At 32.1% G+C, this 24,956-nt stretch overlaps 1 protein-coding gene across 1 annotated transcript; it reads right to left on the bottom strand.

The window, feature by feature from the left end:
- Positions 1–12,081: 12,081 nt before the first annotated feature.
- LOC139521129 (uncharacterized) lies at positions 12,082–23,221 on the bottom strand. The gene is made up of 6 exons (XM_071314433.1): positions 23,086–23,221; positions 21,571–21,648; positions 20,901–21,020; positions 19,848–19,979; positions 18,325–18,462; positions 12,082–12,304 (listed from the first exon to the last, which is right to left on the bottom strand). The coding sequence occupies exons 1-6, from the start codon at positions 23,163–23,165 to the stop codon at positions 12,259–12,261; spliced, it is 594 nt and encodes a 197-aa protein (XP_071170534.1). The 5' UTR covers positions 23,166–23,221; the 3' UTR covers positions 12,082–12,258.
- Positions 23,222–24,956: the final 1,735 nt, after the last annotated feature.

Genomic DNA, 24,956 nt, shown 5'->3' with positions numbered 1-24,956 from the left:
ATTTTCAATTTTATGTTGTGTAATATTTGAAATATGTATAAAAAAAATTAGAAATCATTAACCAAGTAAGCAAATTAAATTATTTCCATGGTCAAATAATTGAAGCTAGAGAATGAAAGTATTACATTTTCATTTTACTTTCATGGTCAAATCATGGAAGTATTATATTGGTCAAATGAACCAGAAAGAATACTATTAAAAGTGATGTTTGTTTTTCAAAAGACTGTCATCTATCACTGTGTATGTCATTGTATTCACATTTACACGACACATTAATATATTTCACCCATACAATTAATGAAGATAAAATATAACTTAAAAGATTAATATTTAATCAGGCTGTCTGCCCTAGGCACGAGGTTGGCATGGTGGGGTACAGGACACATCGTACAAGTTCTATTACCTTCTTGTTTGTGATATTTTTTTTTTTTTTATTAAACTGGTAATATTTTATCTTTTTCATAATTTGTGCACTTAGCATTGTCCCTTGGTGCCTCTTGCAGTTGTGTCACTTTAAATAGTACTGACTCCTCTGCACCAGCAAGGAATTGTATATTTAAATATACAATTCCTTGGCACCAGGCACGAGGATGACATACCATTTATGTGCAACTTCTTACCATATCTAACCATATCATTAATGTCCCGATACACATTTTAATATGCACCCACCATGCCATATAGCACCGTCCCTTGGTGCCTTTTGCAGTTCAGCTAGATATATTTAGCCTTCTCACAGCATTCTTTTTTGTTACTTTCCAGAGGTGTGCCTGAGACAAAGGTTTTATATATATACTAATATGTGAAAACTGTTGTTCCTTATTTGTGTTTGTAACTCTGTGTTGTTTATTATATTTGTAAAAGAATATTATATTACTATGATATTATATTATGCTCCTTGTGAGCCCATTTTATGGAAATAAAGCATCTTCTTCTTCTTCTTCTTCTTCATACTACTGGTGTGTTGTTGGTTGCACAAATCGGAGATCTGATATGCCGCCTGGCTTTGTGTTTAATCTCAATATATTACCTTTGTCACGAGGAATGCTTGGTTTCATGCTGAGATCGATTTTTTGTGCAAAGAATAAAATGAAAAATATGCGGGGTCACTTCAGATCCATATATTAGGTTAAAAAATTGAAAGTCGATTAACACCTTGGCCATGTGGAATCCTAAAGTTGGACCTTATACAATCTCACCAGATGACACTTGATAACCAGATGCTCCGCAGGGGCGCAGCTTTATCCTAAACAGTTGGAACCAAAACACCCAAAATCAATCCCAACCTTCCTTTTGTGGTCATAAACTTTGTGTCAAAATATCATTGATTTCTTTTTACTTAAACTAAAATTATAGTGCGAAAACCAAGAAAATGCTTATTTGGGCCCTTTTTGGCCCCTAATTCCTAAACTGTTGGGACCAAAACTTTCAAAATCAATCCAAACCTTCCTGTTATGGTCATAAACCTTGTGTTTAAATTTCATACATTTCTATTTACTTAAACTAAAGTTATAGTGCGAAAACCAAAAGTATTCGGACGACGACGACGACGACGACGCTGATGCCAACGTGATACCAATATACGACCCAAAAAATTTCAATTTTTGCGGTCGTATAAAAACTACCGTTCTCTTCTTACAGTTTCTGATAATGCATGTGTTAAACATGGTCGGACTGTTGTCGCTTTGACACATTCCCCATTTCCATTCTCTTTAACCCTATTTTGTATTAGATACTGGTGCATACTATACACCAAGGTATTACAGTTAATGCAAAGGAGTAAAATTAATAATCAGGGGGTGGGGCATTCAGCAAATTGGTCTTATTTTATGGTAGATCACGAACAATACAGTACTCTGTCACTGTTTATAAAATTTCATTGATATTTGGAAACTTTAACCGAAGACTAAATCTAAATATTAACTTTAAAAAAGCCCTTAAAGAGGGGGACGGGTCCTAATCCAGACACCCGGGCTTAAAAACATGAAATCCCGAGGTTCCAAATTTAAATCCCAACATCCCGAAATTAGAAAAAGAATTCCCGGGTCCCGAAAGGATCAATCCCGAGCTTAAAAGCACAGATCCCGACGTTCCGAAAAAGGTCCTGCCCCCTCTTTAAAAATTAGAAAAGTAGGGAAAATTGATACATTTTTTTAATTTAACTTGTGTTCTGGAAGAACCTTATTTATCATATCATTCATTAACTGATGCTTTGACAACGTTATAGATGTCAACGAAATTTAAAACCTCAGACTGTATCCTAATAAAGGCAAAAAATTTGAACGTTTGGCGCACGTTTAGTCTACAAAAAACTCATCACTGACGCTCGAATCAAAAAAGGTTGTAGAAGTAGAAAAGTATTTAGGACCCAAAATTCCCAAAGGTTTCGCAAAATACAGCTAAGGTAATCTATTCACGAAATATATATTCCTAACCATTTAGAAAAAAATCAAAGTTTTGTAAACTAAATTTATAATATCATTAGTGCACTGAAAAAAAAACCCCAACTTACAACACCAATGATTTATCTTACTATTCTCAAGATGCTGTTCATTGCATGGATACGTTTGTCAGTTAGATAAGTTCTGTGAATGTTTAACAAAAAACGTTGATTTAAAAAAAAAAGAAAATAACAAAGAAATTGCTTTCTTTAAAAAAAGAAAAAAATGAAAAGCATTACGTGAACTTATCCCGCTGACTGGTCACCAAAAGATTGTAGCTAAAGTTTGTTTTTTAATTGAAATAGATCTAATTGACTGTGAATAGAAAAAAGATAATGATGATGTTAAAACACCAATATTTTTTTTTTGGTGTAATATGTTTATTGTAAAGTATGCCTTAATATATATTTGTGCAATTTGCATTAGTCATATATATATATACAACTCGTCTAAACACCAACCCAACAATGTTAGATCTGTAAATTTGCTTTCGCAAATTTTTTGTTCTTCCCTCGCCAAACACCAATATTAAACTTCTTGCACAAGTCAATATATATAGAAAGCAATGTTGGATGACAGGGGCGGATCCAGAACTTTTCACAAAGGGGGGAGGGGGGGGGGGGAGACTATTTCATTTATTTGTAATTTACTTGAGAATGTACATATTTTTTATATTTTTTTATAACCCTTTATAATCCCAGTATCTACAAACCGGATGACTAATGCAAATTGCACAAACCAATCGCAATATAAATTAAAGCACGCAGTTTTCTTTATAATCTGGATGCATTTATTTTATCTTTATATTTTGTTTCCTGCATGGATGCCTACATTTTCTCAACCTTTTTATTAAAGCAGTCTGCCCTCGTGGTAGAAGTTTTAAAGCTATGATAAATTTAAAGTTCAATTTCTATGCGATGTGAATCCATGTGTTTTTATAGAGACTAAGTTTGGTCTCATAAAACATCTCAAATATTAAGGATTTCCTGATTTTACTTTAAAATCGATCCAAATATTCTTCAGTGAAACTTGTTTTTGGCCCACTGACTGCCTAAGAGGGGGTCCGCTCCAGTCATGTTTCAGGGATTTCCTATATAATCAACCAAATTTTCCCCAGAAAAGGGGGGCGGCCCTTGCCCCCTCAAAATCCGCCTCTGCTCTCAAAAGAACCAATTTATATCAAAAATACAATAGTATATGTAGATATACAAAATATACCTGGATTAAAATGGTGTACGCCAGACGCGAGTTAAGTCTACAAAGAATCTTCGTTCGAATAAAAAAAAACCAGTTAAACAGGCCGAATAAAGTACGAAGTTAAGTAAGATATTTCTTGGGTAGAAAACCTTTGATTTCGAAAATGTCAAAGTTTTTAATTGGACAGTGACTCAAAAAAAGTAAACAAAAGAGAAACAGCTAAAGGCCAGAATATCGAAAGCTTGAAGCAAGGAATTGTATATTTAAATATACAATTCCTTGCTTGAAGGTAACATTGTCAAGCTGTTACTGCCATGTCCTGAATTTTGAAAAGAAAAGGGAAAGATCGAAATCACCAGTGCAATTAATATTTATGCATGCACGTGGTATTTTTCACATGTAGTAATTTCTGGTCAGTCATCTAAAATATTGTGGTCATCAGAAGATTTCCTGCTGTGAAGACAAATAAACAAGTTTTTGGATAAATGATTTAACAATAAGCTGTTAATTGGTTATTTCCAAAAGTCAAAATCTGACGTTCGCCCTATAACTGTGTAGCCTATTACCTAATATTCTAAATTAATCATTAGTACCCCAAACCCTTTGACCTTTTAATTACCAAATGGAGATGCTGATTGATAGGATGTATTTATATAAGAATGCTAAATGTCTCAAATAGTGGTCATTAACATGTGAACTAAACAATTAATTACAATTAATTACTTTTCTGAACTACAGTAACTGCTCTGTTGTTACCACTAAATTCTGAACATGCAAATTCTTATCTTTATAAATTCTCATCATTGAAATAAGAATGGATATGTCACTGTTACAATTTACTGGGTATTTTTCTATTCTATGTTCATTTCGACAAGAAGATATTTTTCTGATTTTATTCGATACAGTTACAGCGGAGGTAATGACGTTGCTAACGTAAATTGTTATTTTGCGACGGTAAACTATGACTTATCAAGATTCAGTTTTCGACGGATTTATATCATTCAAACTTATCTAACTTGAAAACGAGTTCATGGCCCCTCTGTTTTAAAATGCCATTTGGTTTCATTACGTAAGAAGATTATGTGTGCTAATATTCATGAAAACGTAAATAGTGCAATTTTTTTTTTAATTTGATAAATATGCAGCCAAAAAAATTGACGTTTTTTACTATATTCGTGTACATTTGATAAATATGAGTTATTTGAAAAACAAATTGCACAAATTGAAAGGATATTTATGTAAAACAGAATTTACAAATAATTTAACAAAAACAGCTTGTGTTTATCTTTTAAAACAAAAGAGTTATGTATTTCTACCGAAAGGAAACAATCGTCCACAAATCCGAATTTTGAGCAAAATTAATATATAAAATTTGGACCTCATTTTACTCAAAAAGTAGCACATGAAGGTATATTTTCTTATAACATTTTTTATTTAATCAGGCAAAAAATAGCTTATATGCAAATTGTCAGCAAAATTTCAATATGGGATCAAAACTGTATCGCATGCCCTTAACTGTTATGTCGGGAATATTATAGAGTATTATTCAGTATTGGTTTTCTCATTGCGGAAGGCCGCATGATGACTTAAATTTAGGTCATTTGGTCTCTTGTGCACAAGTTCAGACAATATCTTCTTATTTCAAATCTTGGTTTTTTCTGATTTTCTCTGAATAAGATTTTGAATATGGGTATGCTGTATATTGTTTACTTGTTGATGATGCTGGAGAAGCCATTATTTATAATACTGGTGCCTAGCTTAGCCTCATTTTTGAAAATTGAACTCTGGGTCAATGCATACATGAATAACTTTTAAGAACCGTCTATACAATTTATATTGTATATATTGAAAAGTTTAAAAATACTAATAAAATATTAGTAGTAGCATTTGTTGAACGCGCTTATGATTTCGAGATGATGATTTAAGTCCGCGCTTTTGTGACACAGGTGTCTCCGATTGCATGGTTACCAGAAACTGTGCATACCAGCCTCGTTACCAGAAACTGTGCATACCAGCCTCATTTGTGTTACATTTACACACTCGCTTGTTTTTATACATCTTGTGCTAACTAATATCTGTCACTGAATCATTAAGCATTGACAGATTTATATAAAATAGCATATTTGTTTTATATATCTACGTTACCGTTTTCATAATTAAAAGAATATACGAAATTTTATATCTAGATAAATTATTTGAAACACTTTCCAGATTTAAAAAAAATTTGTCCTTTACCTCTACCATGTTTAATATTATCTTTCAACACTGCGTATCACCATGCGATGACAGAATTATAGCTCTTCATACCATTCTATAATTACGATGATATGTGATAAATTCGCTTGCATCATGTTTATGTACAGGAACATTAGGTTATCAGGTAAAAACCTTTTTAAAAATATCTTTAAATGAAGAATTTCGGAAGATGCGTGTAAAATAAAAATAAATACTGTCGCGGATGCTGAAACACAGAAACGGATTTAAAGTTTTGTAAGAAATGAATACGAAATTAATACAAAAACTGTGGAATTAAGTCCGTGACCGAGTACTACTATGGAATTAAGTCCGTGACCGAGTACTACTGTGGAATTAAGTCCGTGGCCGAGTACTACTGTGCGGTCTATGCCTATGGATCGGGAATGGTATGTAAAGGTCTATTATACACTCCCGATAAATCCCCTGCAGTGCATCGGAATCTGCTTACCCTTCTGGAGCACCTGATATCACCCTAAGTTTTTGGTGGGGTTAGTGGCTCAGTCTTTAGTTTTCTATGTTGTGTTTTGTGTACCCTTGTTTGTCTGTTGGTCTTTTTCGTTCTTAGTCATGGCGTTGTCTGATTATTTTCGACTTATGAGTTGAAACGTCCCTCTAGTATTTTTCCCCATTCTTCGGGAAACCCAAGTCTAGTCGGATTACAATGGACCGTTAGGTTGCTGTCTCAAAACAAGTTATAATTCCCCCTTTTGAATGGCTTTGGTACACATATTTTGACATGGAACATAATCCATAAAACGATCTTGTATAAGCCAGATATTCAGGAAATTAAGAATATGTCAGTGTTAAGATTTTGAAAAGATAAACTTGAAGATAAAATATGGCGGCAAATAACATAATAGACAAAATGGACTTCTTTGATCTTCTTCGAGGATATCATACACGGTAAAATCAAAGAGAACGAAAACATGTTTACCTTTGAGCATATAAAACCATAGAATTATATATTGTCCGATATATTAACTTAATTTCATTCCATGCTATGGCATTCGTACCACAATGGCATCTTCTTATTTTAGATCATAATCAATTAATTATACACTGACAACTACACGATGATGTACCGAAAAGCATTTAAAAATTATATATTGAGTTTATGGACATTTTCAAGATAACAAGTTTATAAATTAATATTCAAATTTCAAATATTGTAAAATATCTTTAAATAATCAACTTACATACGTCTCGTGTTGGATTTTCCAGGAATAAGATATACATGTGAGATAGGTGCAGCGTAGTTATACTGGTGGTAAAATATCAAGTTTCAATCATCCCTGGGGTTCACATGACAATGTGATTTACAGAGTAAACAAATCGTCTGCAACTGGTAATTAACTGTGAAAATAAATGATACCGATAAAATCACACGAATATAAAGCCAAAATTTAATGAAAACTCTTCCCTGCCTTTAAAAAAATAAAATAAAATATCATTCAAACTGTAAAGAAACGTAGCCAGATGTCACCACTGTTTCGGAGTTTGACATTGACCAGGATTTTTTTCTTAATTCTTAAAACATATTTAACTCAACGCAAACTTATTTTAGTGGGAATTGAATCAAGATAAATTGGCCGCAATAACTTCATTTATTGCACAATGTCAAGCTCTCCAAGCACACCAGAAAACTGGATTTTCTTAGCATTTCAATTAGGTGCAAACTCGGACGATGACCCCGAATCCGAGGTCATTCAATATCCCCTTCCCAAAGTATATTCAATACACTTTATTATTTTTTGAAGAAAAAAAACAATCATCAAAGATGCTTAATTGTTACATTGTGTTCTATTTTTTGGAGTTATTATACTGAATAACATGACGACAGAGAAAAATAGTTGAATGTTACATGAAATATATGCCAACTTTGTAAGGGACGACATCAAAAGATCAATGTAAGATAAAAAACTTAATTCAAATAGTTTGGGGGGGTTGAACTGCTGCAAGATTTGGTTATCCGACATTGATTTTTACATATATCCATATGAGTCAATCAATTTTTCCCAAATTAAGTTAATAGGGGGGTAGGGGGGTCAGTGAAAAAACTATTTGAATTAAGTTTTTTTTATCCTTCATTGAACTTTTGATGTCGTCCCTAACAAGACAAGTTAAGATTTTCCAAATGAACTATTTAACCTCCAGAATTTGACCCAAAGACGTCTTATAATTGATTAATTCTTGTTTGTTTTACTTCCACAGCGGACGTCATATGAACAATCACTTTTAATATGGTTTAATTAAATTTTAAAAAACGTAAACGAAAGAAATCTAGTTTAGGGTTTGACAGTGAGTGCGAATCAATGTATCGTAATTTAATCCAATCTTCTCGCTCACTCTCTAAGGGTTCTGTAAATGAAGAAAGGTGAAGAATTATTATGGGCTAAAAAAGCAGTTCAAAAAACTAGTACGAAAAAAAACCGACAGTATAAAGCAAAGATGCTTGATTCCTTGCTGGAATTAGAAGACAAAAACCCCAAAGCTTATTGGGATATTATTAATAAATTTAGATATTCTGACAAGGACATCAGTGATCAGAGTTCCAATATTCCCTCTGATGAATGGTATAATTATTTTAATAAACTATTAAATGTAGATTGTAGTAATGAACAGGATGATTTTCCTACAAAGTATAATGTTTTTCTTGATTATGATATAAATATGCAGGAAGTGCTGAAAGCTATAAAAAGTTTAAAGAATAACACAAGTGTAGGTTTTGACTGTATAAGTAATGAGATGCTTAAACATTCTAGTGTGAATATGTTGAATTGTATTTGTGTACTTGGTGCCACTAAATATGCTTCTAATACTGCCAGTATGGCAGAACTTGGTCGTTATCCAATCTCTATATTTGTTATTTTGCAGTCTCTTAAATACTGGCTATATTTGTATAAAGACCCTCTTTTGAATTTTTCAAAATTAGCATATAAGTCAATCGAAGATGTTGATTGTACCTTTCCATGTACCTTCAATAAACACATTTTTCAGTTTCTAAAATTCACTCGTTTTGACCATGTTTGGAATAATAAAGGAACTATCATAGTATGTCAGAAGGAAAACTCGTATCTGCAGTGAAAAAGATATTACAAGAAAGATATGGCAATTTTTTTTTCTCATGTTTGTCAGGTGAAAAGCAAAATAAACTACGCACATATTACAAGTTAAAAAAGGAATATAAACCTGAGACTTATACAAAGTTAAATATCTCAAAACAATATATTAGACAATTATGTAAATTAAGAATTTCTAACCACAATTTACACATTGAAAAAGGCAGATATAATAATACGCCTTTGGATCAAAGAATATGTAAACATTGTATTGATAACAAAATTGAAGATGAGTTTCATTTTATATGTGAATGCAACCTCTATCAAGACGAGACAGAAAAGTTTTATGATGACATTGTTAATATTATACCATGTTTTTGTAATTTAGATAATTTTGATAAATTTAAATATTTAATGAACTGTTCGGAGACTGATGTTCTCACCAGATTTCTTATATATATAGACAAATGTATTTTGATTAGACATTCATCATTGGGAATAATTGCATAATATTGAAGTGTGAGTTTTGTCTCTTGCTTGTTATAAGTGTCAAAATTGTTGGCTGTTATGTTTTATTGTTGTTTTGTTTTGTATATGTTTTTTATATGTGTTCATGTGTTTCAGCGATGATCCTTTTGTACTTTATTTTATACTGAATAAAATTAGTTAGTTAAATTAGTTACTTAACTTAAAATCGAAAACCAGCGTCCGCCGTTTGTACTATACATACTGTTTCTACCACCTGCTACTTCACAACTATTATTTAAACATCTGAGAATAAATATTACATATATACTCTAAACATTGACATAGGCAAACTTAAGAACGCAAACCCACGATTCAGATCAATCAATTATTAGAAAAATTGTTATGACATAAGTGGCGATCTGTCTTTTATATGCCGATGAGAGAATATGAGGCTTTTGGTAGTTTTCTTACTGGGTAAGTTTGCAATGAATATATATAAAATTTATGCACTGATATATATCAATTAAAAGAAATAAAGAATAGTCATTCCTTTCCCCATTAAAACAATTTTAATGAAATTTTTGTAATAAAAATTTCTGCTTCATAAAAAAAAATTGATCATTTTGAAATCTGCGACTTCAAACATATCGTATACACGAAAAAGTTTGATTTGGAGAAAGTATTGGAATAAAGGACCAAAATTCTACGCTGCAATAACACTTTAATCAAAATGCCAATGAAATGAAATTTATTAAAAAAAAAAGTATTCATACAATAAAGAACATTGAACTTAGTTAAAATTATATTTTTGTGTAAACATAATGTTTTAAGATATCAGCAATAAAAACAGTTTTTAAAAAGGAACTATTGACCAATATACTGTGTATAGAAATAATACTTAATAGTATCGCAACAACTTGTCATATTGCAAATTAAAAAAAAACCCAAATCAACAGTTTAGATTAATTTAAACAATGATATCAATGTTTGACATTAATGGAGTTCATGTCTTTTAATGCTTACTCCCGGTATATATATATAGCGTGATGACAATAACTTTTGTAACATGGATTTTCTTAACGTTTTTGTCCTGTAAAAATATCCTTGCCTACAAACGCAAGTGGAAAGTGATGGTTGTTTATAATCAGACTGGAATCAATATCACACTTGAAATAAGAGTTTACAAAATAATGGAAGCATTTATAAATACCAGGGGCGTAGGAACCGAGAGGAAGATAGAGAAACCGAAACTGGAGTCAAGGGGTTTTTGTTTATAAAAAAAAATGAAAGATGACACTTACTTATTTCTAGATTATTAGATTATAAAATGTGTTTTCCGCTTGTCACTTTCGGAAAACTGCTCCAATCTTTTTCAATGTATTCATATGCCACTGAACTCAGCAAATATCCACTGTCAAATGACGGAAGATTATTTTGCAGTGGCGGATCCAGGGACCCGTTGGAACCCCCCCTTTTTATGCCGATCAATGCATTTGAATGGGGACTTATATTTGGGTTGGACCCCCGCTTTTTGTCCTGGGCTGGATCCACTCCTGTTTTGTATATATTAAATCATGATTTTGCAACATCAATGGTTAGTAGGGTAAATCCTGGACTTCTCCCCTCCGGCTATAAACCCATGATCTAGAGCAGGTTCTGCTTTGGTTACGCAGAATGTATATACGCAGCATCGCCCATTTTGACGTGCAGGATAAGTAAGTACGCAACCACGTTTGATCGATAATATAGATTCCTCGTGTAGAGAGAGTGCCTCAAGTTACCCCTGTGCGTTAAAGAACAATTGCAACAACTCTCTGGCGAGTATTTTTGCACCAGTTGCAAGAATATATGCTGTTTACAGACCCTTATAGTTGCTTCAAGGTTGTTTTTAACATGGCTGTGTATTTAAAGATTCAACACAGCCGAACGGACGCCCCACTGTATCAAGGGTTTTAATGATGGAACGGGAGAAGAAAAGAAATGCAAAACTGAAATTCATTCTACCTTTAAGTTTTTTTTTTAATTTGATAATTGACCCATTCATACTAAAGTGCATCACGTTTGAAGGAATTCATTCAGTGATATTTCCGAAAATAAAAGAGATAGATATAGGAAGATGTGGCAATGAGACAACTCTCCATCCAAGTAACAATTTATAAAAGAAAACTTTTGGCTCACACCGAACAGCAAAAACTATAAAGGGCCCCAAAAATTTCCATAAAAACCATTCAAACGGGAAAACCAACGGTCTAATCTATATAAAAACGAAAAACGAGAAACGCTTACATGAACCACATAAACAGACGACAACCACTGAACATCAGATTCCTGACTTAGGATAGGTGCAAAAAATTGCAGCGGGTTTAAACGTTTAATGGTACCAAACCTTCTCTCTTTTTTGAAACAATAGTATAGCATTAACATAGAAAGACACACTATAAAATATCAATTGGAATGACTTAACTCAAAAAACATAGTACTTGCATTTTTTTTCAATTTTCATTCAACGAGTGAAATACTTATTTTTAACAAAATCTGGTACTTTGACCTATAATGGTTTACTTATATAAATACAAATTGTGACTTGGATGGAGAGTTGACTCATTGGCGCTCATACCAAATCTTCTTATATCTATATGGTATGAGGATATATAATGAAAAACATATAAAATTTGTCTATACTTCTCGAAGTTAACATACACTTAATATACATTGATTGTTATTTAACTAAACAACAGTTTGTAAATGTTATATATCTATACATCTTATTGGTCTGGTTATATATCTATACATCTTATTGGTCTGGTTTTTGGACAGATCCTGACTGTCCTATTCTTCTATCTTCGTAATGTACTCGTTATACTTAAAGGTTGTACTATTTGTCTAAAAGTAGAAAAATACAATATTCCCTATTATTAGTTACAAATAATAATCTAAATAGTATATAATCTGGAATCAATATGTTTTCTAGGGTACTAAATAGTATGTAATCTGGAATCAATATGTTTTCTAGGGTACTAAATAGTATATAATCTGGAATCAATATGTTTTCTAGGGTACTAAATAGTATATAATCTGGAATCAATATGTTTTCTAGGGTACTAAATAGTATATAATCTGGAATCAATATGTTTTCTAGGGTACTAAATAGTATATAATCTGGAATCAATATGTTTTCTAGGGTACTAAATAGTATATAATCTGGAATCAATATGTTTTCTAGGGTACTAAATAGTATATAATCTGGAATCAATATGTTTTCTAGGGTACTAAATACTATATAATATCTTGACCTTATGTAAACGTATGGTACTGTATATATATTGACCAATTATTTTAATTCGACCCTTTATTTAAATGTCTCATTAATGTAAACCCCACATTTCCTTGTTAATGTCTCCAAAGCAAGAATTCGAAACCAGCTAAGAAAAAGATGTAAACTTGCAAGTGACACAAATTTCAAATTTCTCTTAAATATGAATACATATATGCAACTGCCATATTTGCTATTGCTATATTTGTAAAACAACATTTTTCTAAGCTGATATCTTATATATGTACAGTGTTTTTCAACTATCTTTTATTTTATCATTTGGTTCCATAATGCATTTTATTCATATGTGACGTTGTCAACTTGTCAGTTACATCAAACAGTTGGATATGGTCAATACTTGATCAGTTAAATGATCTGTAATCTTGACTTATGTGACAGTTTATAGGATACAGTTAAATGATCTTTAATCTTGACTAATGTGACAGTTTATAGGATACAGTTAAATGATCTTTAATCTTGACTAATGTGACAGTTTATAGGATACAGTTAAATGACCTGTAATCTTGACTAATGTGACAGTTTATAGGATACAGTTAAATGACATGTAATCTTGACTTATGTGACAGTTTATAGGATACAGTTAAATGCTCTGTAATCTTGACTAACGTGACAGTTTATAGGATACAGTTAAATGATCTGTAATCTTGACTAATGTGACAGTTTATAGGATACAGTTAAATGATCTTTAATCTTGACTAATGTGACAGTTTATAGGATACAGTTAAATGATCTGTAATCTTGACTAATGTGACAGTTTATAGGATACAGTTAAATGACCTGTAATCTTAACTAATGTGACAGTTTATAGGATACAGTTAAATGATCTTTAATCTTGACTAATGTGATAGTTTATAGGATACAGTTAAATGATTTGTAATCTTGACTAACGTGACAGTTTATAGGATACAGTTAAATGACCTGTAATCTTGACTAATGTGACAGTTTATAGGATACAGTTAAATGATCTGTAATCTTGACTAATGTGACAGTTTATAGGATACAGTTAAATGCTCTGTAATCTTGACTAATGTGACAGTTTATAGGATACAGTTAAAAGATCTGTAATCTTGACTAATGTGACAGTTTATAGGATACAGCTAAATGCTCTGTAATCTTGACTAACGTGACAGTTTATAGGATACAGTTAAATGACCTGTAATCTTGACTAACGTGACAGTTTATAGGATACAGTTAAATGACATGTAATCTTGACTAATGTGACAGTTTATAGGATACAGTTAAATGATCTGTAATCTTGACTAATGTGACAGTTTATAGGATACAGTTAAATGACCTGTAATCTTGACTAATGTGACAGTTTATAGGATACAGTTAAATGACCTGTAATCTTGACTAATGTGACAGTTTATAGGATACAGTTAAATGATCTGTAATCTTGACTAATGTGACAGTTTATAGGATACAGTTAAATGATCTGTAATCTTGACTAACGTGACAGTTTATAGGATACAGTTAAATGATCTTTAATCTTGACTAATGTGACAATTTATAGGATACAGTTAAATGATCTGTAATCTTGACTAATGTGACAGTTTATAGGATACAGTTAAATGATCTTTAATCTTGACTAACGTGACAGTTTATAGGATACAGTTAAATGCTCTGTAATCTTGACTAATGTGACAGTTTATAGGATACAGTTAAATGATCTGTAATCTTGACTAATGTGACAGTTTATAGGATACAGTTAAATGATCTGTAATCTTGACTAATGTGACAGTTTATAGGATACAGTTAAATGACCTGTAATCTTGACTAATGTGACAGTTTATAGGATACAGTTAAATGCTCTGTAATCTTGACTAATGTGACAGTTTATAGGATACAGTTAAATGATCTGTAATCTTGACTAATGTGACAGTTTATAGGATACAGTTAAATGATCTGTAATCTTGACTAATGTGACAGTTTATAGGATACAGTTAAATGACCTGTAATCTTGACTAATGTGACAGTTTATAGGATACAGTTAAATGATCTGTAATCTTGACTTATGTGACAGTTTATAGGATACAGTTAAATGACCTGTAATCTTGACTTATGTGACAGTTTATAGGATACAGTTAAATGATCTTTAATCTTGACTAATGTGACAGTTTATAGGATACAGTTAAATGATCTTTAATCTTGACTAATGTGACAGTTTATAGGATACAGTTAAATGATCTGTAATCTTGACTAATGTGACAGTTTATAGGATACAGTTAAATGACATGTAATCTTGACTAATGTGACAGTTTATAGGATACAGTTAAATGACCTGTAATCTTGACTAATGTGACAGTTTATAGGATACAGTTAAATGATCTGTAATCTTGACTTATGTGACAGTTTATAGGATACAGTTAAATGATCTGTAATCTTGACTAACGTGACAGTTTATAGGATACAGTTAAATGACCTGTAATCTTGACTAATGTGACAGTTTATAGGATACAGTTAAATGATCTGTAATCTTGACTTATGTGACAGTTTATAGGATACAGTTAAATGACCTGTAATCTTGACTAATGTGACAGTTTATAGGATACAGTTAAATGATCTGTAATCTTGACTAATATGACAGTTTATAGGATACAGTTAAATGACCTGTAATCTTGACTAATGTGACAGTTTATAGGATACAGTTAAATGATCTGTAATCTTGACTAATGTGACAGTTTATAGGATACAGTTAAATGACCTGTAATCTTGACTTATGTGACAGTTTATAGGATACAGTTAAATGATCTTTAATCTTGACTAATGTGACAGTTTATAGGATACAGTTAAATGATCTTTAATCTTGACTTATGTGATAGTTTATAGGATACAGTTAAATGCTCTGTAATCTTGACTAATGTGACAGTTTATAGGATACAGTTAAATGATCTGTAATCTTGACTAATGTGACAGTTTATAGGATACAGTTAAATGATCTGTAATCTTGACTAATGTGACAGTTTATAGGATACAGTTAAATGATCTTTAATCTTGACTAATGTGACAGTTTATAGGATACAGTTAAATGATCTTTAATCTTGACTTATGTGACAGTTTATAGGATACAGTTAAATGCTCTGTAATCTTGACTAATGTGACAGTTTATAGGATACAGTTAAATGATCTGTAATCTTGACTAATGTGACAGTTTATAGGATACAGTTAAATGATCTGTAATCTTGACTAATGTGACAGTTTATAGGATACAGTTAAATGACATGTAATCTTGACTAATGTGACAGTTTATAGGATACAGTTAAATGATCTGTAATCTTGACTAACGTGACAGTTTATAGGATACAGTTAAATGATCTGTAATCTTGACTTATGTGACAGTTTATAGGATACAGTTAAATGATCTGTAATCTTGACTAACGTGACAGTTTATAGGATACAGTTAAATGACCTGTAATCTTGACTAATGTGACAGTTTATAGGATACAGTTAAATGCTCTGTAATCTTGACTAATGTGACAGTTTATAGGATACAGTTAAATGATCTTTAATCTTGACTAATGTGACAGTTTATAGGATACAGTTAAATGACATGTAATCTTGACTTATGTGACAGTTTATAGGATACAGTTAAATGATCTGTAATCTTGACTTATGTGACAGTTTATAGGATACAGTTAAATGATCTGTAATCTTGACTAACGTGACAGTTTATAGGATACAGTTAAATGACCTGTAATCTTGACTAATGTGACAGTTTATAGGATACAGTTAAATGCTCTGTAATCTTGACTAATGTGACAGTTTATAGGATACAGTTAAATGCTCTGTAATCTTGACTTATGTGACAGTTTATAGGATACAGTTAAATGACCTGTAATCTTGACTTATGTGACAGTTTATAGGATACAGTTAAATGATCTTTAATCTTGACTAATGTGACAGTTTATAGGATACAGTTAAATGATCTTTAATCTTGACTAATGTGACAGTTTATAGGATACAGTTAAATGATCTGTAATCTTGACTAATGTGACAGTTTATAGGATACAGTTAAATGACCTGTAATCTTGACTTATGTGACAGTTTATAGGATACAGTTAAATGATCTTTAATCTTGACTAATGTGACAGTTTATAGGATACAGTTAAATGATCTTTAATCTTGACTAATGTGACAGTTTATAGGATACAGTTAAATGATCTGTAATCTTGACTAATGTGACAGTTTATAGGATACAGTTAAATGATCTGTAATCTTGACTAATGTGACAGTTTATAGGATACAGTTAAATGATCTGTAATCTTGACTAACGTGACAGTTTATAGGATACAGTTAAATGACCTGTAATCTTGACTAATGTGACAGTTTATAGGATACAGTTAAATGATCTGTAATCTTGACTAATGTGACAGTTTATAGGATACAGTTAAATGACCTGTAATCTTGACTAATGTGACAGTTTATAGGATACAGTTAAATGATCTGTAATCTTGACTAATGTGACAGTTTATAGGATACAGTTAAATGACCTGTAATCTTGACTAAAAATGTGACAGTTAATAGGATACAGTTAAATGATTTGTAATCTTGACTAAAAATGTGACAGTTTATAGGATACAGTTAAATGATTTGTAATCTTGACTAACGTGACAGTTTATAGGATACAGTTAAATGACCTGTAATCTTGACTAATGTGACAGTTTATAGGATACAGTTAAAAGATCTGTAATCTTGAATAATGTGACAGTTTATAGGATACAGTTAAATGACATGTAATCTTGACTTATGTGACAGTTTATAGGATACAGTTAAATGACCTGTAATCTTGACTAACGTGACAGTTTATAGGATACAGTTAAATGATCTTTAATCTTGACTAATGTGACAGTTTATAGGATACAGTTAAATGATCTTTAATCTTGACTAATGTGACAGTTTATAGGATACAGTTAAATGACCTGTAATCTTGACTAATGTGACAGTTTATAGGATACAGTTAAATGATCTGTAATCTTGACTAATGTGACAGTTTATAGGATACAGTTAAATGAAATGTAATCTTGACTAATGTGACAGTTTATTGACTAATGTGACAGTTCATTGACTATTGTGACAGTTCATTGACTAATGTGACAGTTTATTGACTAATGTGACAGTTTATAGGATACCGTTAAATGACCTGTACTCTTGACTAATGTGACAGTTTATAGGATACTTGTTTGCAAAGTAGAGTTGCACTGTATCAAAATATTTTAAGACCATAAAGGAATGGTTAGTCTAAATTAAGAACAGATGTTAATAGCACGATCTTGTGAGAAACTATATATTGGTAAATAATACGATGTTTTTTTTTCACTATAGTAACGGACTCTCGCCGCGATTAAATAATAGTTGTTTCGTGCCAATCTGTATCAATCAGCCCTCAGTCGATATCGGTTCGAGGGATGACCTCAAGACCAAGGGCTGACAATTCAACTTGTATGAAAATATTGAATGCCCCGTTTATCTGTTGCCACGACAGTTGAATGAAGACATATTTCGCAGAAGTGTCGCAAAGTATATAGATATGTATATGTATATGCTTAGAACTAGTAACATTTGATAATACCTGTGAGCTAAGAAATCTCGATGTAAAGCCTTCGGTCTTGAAAGTTCTTGCATTCTGATGGAAGCTTTCTTGATCTTCACGGCTCTCAAATCTGGTGATATCGCCGATGGACGACCACAGCTGTATTTAAACGAAGGACTGAAATAAAAACTAAAACATTAGAGTCTCAGTTTTAATCCTATCAGATGTGGTGTTAACGTTCAGGTGACAGCACCTTAACAACAGAACAAGCTAAGTTGTGGTCACCATACGGTTCTTAATGGTAGAAAAATGTCCATAGCATATGACAGGATTATATATAATATGCAGATTCTATTTATAAACTTAGAATAAATTTTAAACATTTCTTGTGGCTTGTTTTCCATATCAAATTCCTTCATAAACGAAAGAGAAAAGCCAAAGACCTATGACCATTATCATTATCAATGGAGAGACACACTACGATAAAAAATCAACTACAATCACCCACGATCGAGGTTCATAGCACGGACATTTATTTGTGACTTGATCATAGAACACCATTTATACCAGCATTTGTACTGTATGATCTTTATATTCCTTTTTCTATATTTTACATTCGTCCCGCCACACGTTCGTGCACCTGACTGCTCCGAGCTCGTAAGTGGTTGTGTCATTTTGTATCTCGAATAGGAAATCCGGTTATTAAATTAGGCGATGCCCGACGAGCGAATGCCAATGAATTCTGTGCGATATTTAAAATTATGTTTTTTTTAATTTTGATATGTTGTTACTTAAGAAAAATGGATCTTTTTGATATCGATGATTTTCAGTATTGCCGTTTCAGGAGTTAGGGTTATTGATATATTGGAAAATAAGACTTTATGTTGCTGGTGTGAAATAACTTGGGGAACCGGCATTCAGCCAATGGTTTTCATATTTTGACTTGTAAAGCGTTACTGATGACAAATGGTGGTCAAACTTGATATTCACTTTCATTTCTTGATAGGTTCCAAATTTCAAAATATCTAGTCACATAACATTGCAGGCGAAGCTAGCCATACAGTAACGCTCTGAAGTTCAACAATGATCAACAATGATTATCTTCCAGATATAGATAACCTGGTTTTCTGTCAATTTGACAGCTAATTCTTGCTTTGAGGTTTTTGAAGAATTTGGTGTTGATAGCGAAGATTTGACAGTGCACTCTGTTTAATTGTTTCACAGGTTTAATCTCGGGAAGGTATAAATCATAATATATTGTATAGACACGTGTCATGTTGAGCTGGAGATGGTTTTGTTTTTATCTGTGTCGTTTAGAAATTAACTTTTTGAAGTATAACCGCAACCCTTTACATTCATGACTAATTTGTTTAATCTTGGTATCGCTGTATAACATTCCCGCCAAGTATATGTTTTATGTCAGCAGATGTAGCCGTTGATAGCATTGTGGTACAAAGGTCATTTGAGATGTAAATGTCATTTTATTTCAGTATAAATTTTAGTATGAATAGCACTTTTTAAAGTTAAATTCTACATAATTATATTAGATTAGATGATTATACCTAAACCGATTCCCTTGGTCGTGTGTAGGTTTTGGACTCGCTAGTTCTTTGACTCTCTCGCTAGCCTCCTTAACTTTAGGTTTGGCTTCTGTAATAAAGGATGCGCGTCCAATACTGTAGTAAAACAGAGGTCTGAAAAATAAAAATATGATTTAATAAATATTCTTTCTGTAAGAATGTGTTTTGAAGATTTTTTTTTTTAATTTGACACAAAGTGTCATTAATTCATTAAACGTACAGTGCCATTTACAATTACAGCTGTGGTTATCATGTTATTAGTATGCGTTAAACCAGCCAATCAGTATTTAGATCTATATTTAGTGCAGTTATAATAATACTGACACTTCCAGAGCTCATGAGTTCACTCACAGTTTTGATTGTGCTCGTTCTCCTCAATCTTAAGTTTTCTGTGAATTAATTTGTTATATCAAGTGCATTTTTATGTACAAGAAAATCTTATATTCTGTTATCTTTACTGTACTTCGGTTTTTGAAGTATCTTCTGTGTTGTGTCATGTCATATACCTGACATGTTATAAAATTGAGAAAGGAAATGGTGAATATGTCAAAGCGACAACCACCCGACCATAGAGTAAACAACAGCCGAAGGCAACCAATGGGTCTTCAATGTAGCGAGAATTCCCGCACCCGTAGGTGTCCTTCAGCTGGCCCCTAAAATATGCATAATAGTACAGTGATAATGGACGTCATACTAAACTCCGAATTATACACAAGAAACTAAAATTTAAAATCATACAAGACTAACAAAGGCCAGAGGCTCCTGACTTGGGACAGGCGCAAAATTGCGGCGGGGTTAAACATGTTTATGAGATCTCAACCCTCCCCCTATACCTCTAGCCAATGTAGAAAAGTAAAAGAATAACAATACGCACATTAAAATTCAGTTCAAGAGAAGTCCGAGTCTGATGTCAAAAGATGTAACAAAAGAAAATAAATAAAATGACAATAATACATAAATAACAACAGACTACTAGCAGTTAACTGACATATAGACTACCTGACAGGTTCGTCTTTAAGATTTGGTCTGATTTACCTGATGCGTTCGTTTTGAAAATTTCTCTTGGGTTTAGAAAGGTCCTTCACTCTTTCATTTGCCTCTGGTATTTTTCCAAGTGGTCGTATTGGTTGTTGTGATCCCCATAAAACATCTAAACTATAATATAAATCAAGATTTGTTTATAAGGTATATCAACTCAAAATGTGGGATTTGATATCATAACCACAAGAAATACTGAGCGAATAAAACTATTTAAGGTGGTACCCAACACTTTCACTAAAAGATGATGAGTTAATATAAAAGAAGAAGATGTGGTATGATTGCCAATGAGACAACTCACCACAAGAGACCAAAATGACACAGAAATTAACAACTTTAGGTCACCGTACGGAATACAACAATTAGCAATGTAAAAACCGCATAGTCAGCTATAAAAAGCCCCGAAATGACAAATGTAAAACAAAGGATTGCACATTACATAATTCATGGTACCATCTCAGTATGCTATCATGAAACACACACTCAATGTGTATTTGGGTTCAGCACCAAATATTAAGACCGATGAAGCAGTAGTACTGAAATGTTTTTAAAGTAGATGTGCAAAATTCGCACTTATCTTAGGTTATTTTCATTGGTCAAGTTATAAAATATATTTTTATTATCCATATTGATTAAATAGAATAATATATATATTCTCCATACTAACCCTACATGAGTTGGGGTTCCATTTGATTGCCATCTTTCGTCGAGGTTCCTCGGGCGAGACAAAGCTTTCAAACGATCTCTAAAATATTCAATTTTGTACCGCCATTACACCATTCATTTATAACATGTAACATAACATAACGAAATTCAAACAAACTATATCAACAAGATCATTATATTATTATTATTTCATCAAATAAAAAATTGACAAATAATTCATATTATATCATGCACTACATTTTTTCTTCTTGGTATATTAAATAAATGATAAACTGATTGATAAATTGGAAATTGGGAATATGTCAAAGAGACCACAACCCGACCAAAGAGTAGATAACAGCCAAAGGCCATCAATAGGTCTTCAACCGTCGAGAAAATCCCGCACATACAGGGGGTATCAGATGGCCTCTAAATAAAAATGTGCACTAGTTCAGTGCAAATGGACGTCATACCATGGACGTATTATATTTGATTCTTCCATGGTCATACTAAACTTCAAACCATATAAATGAACTAAGTTGTGTTCGTATGTCTGTGGTGTATGTTTACACAGTTGTGCCTGGTGGATCCAATTTATTGTCACAATAACCTATTATATTTGTGAATTGGGATTGCTCATTCACTTTTGATTATACAACGGAACTATAAACAATTAACTGGCATACAAGTAACTCGAATAATTCAAGCCCTTTCCGTGTCCGATTTTCTCCCTTACGAATGTAGCCTTCGTAGATCAGCGGAATATAACGACTGAATTATTCGGGTTAGCATACAAGTGGACTGAATTATTCGGGTTAGCATACACGTGGACTGAATTATTCGGGTTAGCATACACGTGGACTGAATTATTCGGGTTAGCATACACGTGGACTGAATTATTCGAGTTAGCATACAAGTGGGAGATTTCATGGGCTATAAAACAAGGTTTTACGGTTTACCCTTGTTATCTGCCGAAAATGCCTTTTCTAAGTAGTCAGTAATATGACGATTGTTATCTGTTCGTTCCAATGGTTGATATAATCGAGCGTTTGATATTTTTCTAGTTCTTCCGTATTTTTTTGGATAGATTTTCACACGGTAGTTTGTCATCTTTTACATATTGAGTTGTAAACCATTGCCATGCAAACAATTAAGCGAGGAGTAATTAGATACGAGTGCACATAAAAATAATGTGTAGAACAATTTAACATGAGACATGGTAATTACAATCTAAGAAAACGGGAACTCATGTTTTAAAAGTTCAGAAATGTTGATTCGAATTGTGTGATCATTGGATAAACTGTGTAGCAAAAAAAAATTCAAGTCTCATTGGAAAACCTTTTTTAATTTCAAGTTCTGAATATTTAAGAATTTTATCATTGATTGATTGATTGTTGATTGCTTTACGCCGCATTAGCACAACAAGGCTATATCGCGGCGATGAAATTTTATCACGGTAGTAAGATATTGGGTGGTACAACATAATAAATTGAAAAATAAACAAATTATAAATCTACTTATTTTCTAAGATACTCACGATATTATACTTGGGGATGGCGACTGTGAGATTGGAGGTAGTCTTATAACCGCCGCCCGGCTCCTTCGTGCATCTCCCATTCTATAGTTCTAACACCAAACTTATCACGTCTAAGATATATGTATTTTAAAATGTTATTCTATATTGTAATTTGTACATATATATTTATTAAGAGTGTTTAACAAATCCAGATTACAGTTATTAATTACGATTAAAATGTTTTATTGATTATATGTGTTGAAATAAGTAAAAGGTACATAATATTAATACGTAATAAGTAAGATTATACGATTAACAGTCATTAATAAGGATGTTTTTTCTCTCTCTCTCTGCATGGGTTATCCACAAGTCTAAGACAGTCATTCGTGCTTTAAACACTCAAATGACAAAATAATCTTCCCTTCATAGTGATGGCATATTCACTATACAATGATCGTCCTAGTTTGAAAACTTAATTGCAGGTTATTAAGGTGAACTTAATTTCAACAAAGTAACAGTATTTGGCTTTTATTTTGCTTTAAATCCGATCAATATTTAGCAGCTTTCAGTTTCTATCAAAAACTAATGTGATTTGTAAATCAAAAAGAGAAAGAAGACAAGTTTTGTGTAATCAACTTATCCTACAGTGTTCAACACAGACCCCTGAAATGCAAATTGATTGGAGTTGTGCACCTTCTATTTTTTATAAATACTCTGGTAATTTTGTTCTCTTTTTTTCACCAGCAAATTTATAAGAGAGAACACATTTTGTTTAATCAGCTCCTACATTTTTCAACCTAGATCCCTGACACTTTTAAAATACAGGATAATTGGACATATTTTGAAGTTGTACTTCAGCTATTAAGGAATTGTTTGAGTATCTTTACATATCATATTTCATCTACTAGTATTTCAATTTTCAGTATAGATCATTCCCCATTGTGTAAGATACATTCTGCACAAACCAGCCATTTGAGTTGTAACGTGTAACCGGGTGATCAATGGATCCGTATCTGAATAAATCAGGATTTCAAGTGTTCAACTCAATTTTGCACCACAACCAGTTGTCCTATTCAAAACAATTGACACATCCTAAAATTGATTCACAACAAAAACTATATACACAGCACAATGCACATACATCAAATTACAAGGTGAAGTACCTCATTCACAATGCATAAACACACTGTATCATAACAGAATATATATACACAATCACTATGCAACATGTATCAGACCGATTTATTCACAATGTCACTAACATATTACTATGCAACATGCATACGGCCCTTTATTACACAATGTCACCAACAGATTACTTTGCAACATGCATACGGCCCTTTATTACACAATGTCACCAACAGATTACTTTGCAACATGCATACGGCCCTTTATTACACAATGTCACCAACAGATTACTTTGCAACATGCATCAAGTACGTATCACACAAAACATATGAACACAAAAATTAAATCACATATATACAACTTCTATTTTAATACAACGTCCACCAATATTTAATATCACCTTGTTAATCTGCAGCTAACCACAATAACACAATGACACATTTACACTTGCACAAATCCTTCAATGTACAAGGAATCATGGGAATATATAAAGATCTATAAAGTAAATAAACTATGACTGATTTTCGTTACAGAGTCTTTAATCTATTTTTTTTTTATCATTTATTATTAGTTGAAAATTACATTTGTCTAGCTTTATTATAATGAAATACTTTGTCTGATTTTTTAAACACAACTTTTTTTTTAGCATATACAAATAGTTATGGCTGCGATATAGTTTGTTCTAAGGCGGCGTAAGGCAAACATCAATAAGCCAATCTACACAAGTTAAATAAGGCTGTAACTTTTGTTTATAGAGTAGAATC

The sequence above is a fragment of the Mytilus edulis genome, chromosome 4 (assembly GCF_963676685.1).
Source record: "Mytilus edulis chromosome 4, xbMytEdul2.2, whole genome shotgun sequence".
NCBI classification, from domain to species: Eukaryota; Metazoa; Mollusca; class Bivalvia; order Mytilida; family Mytilidae; genus Mytilus; species Mytilus edulis.
The sequence above is the reverse complement of the archived record's forward strand: the minus strand, read 5'-3'. Positions and strand labels throughout refer to the sequence as shown.

Excerpts from the sequence above, each read along its gene's own strand:
- LOC139521129 (XM_071314433.1), bottom strand. The coding sequence starts at position 23,165 with ATGGGAGATGCACGAAGGAGCCGGGCGGCGGTTATAAGACTACCTCCA. Across the intron at positions 21,649-23,085 it reads CCATCCCCAAGTATAATATC|AGATCGTTTGAAAGCTTTGT; the intron begins GTGAGTATCTTA and ends TGAATATTTTAG. Across the intron at positions 18,463-19,847 it reads GACCAAGGGAATCGGTTTAG|TCCTTCGTTTAAATACAGCT; the intron begins GTATAATCATCT and ends TTTTTATTTCAG.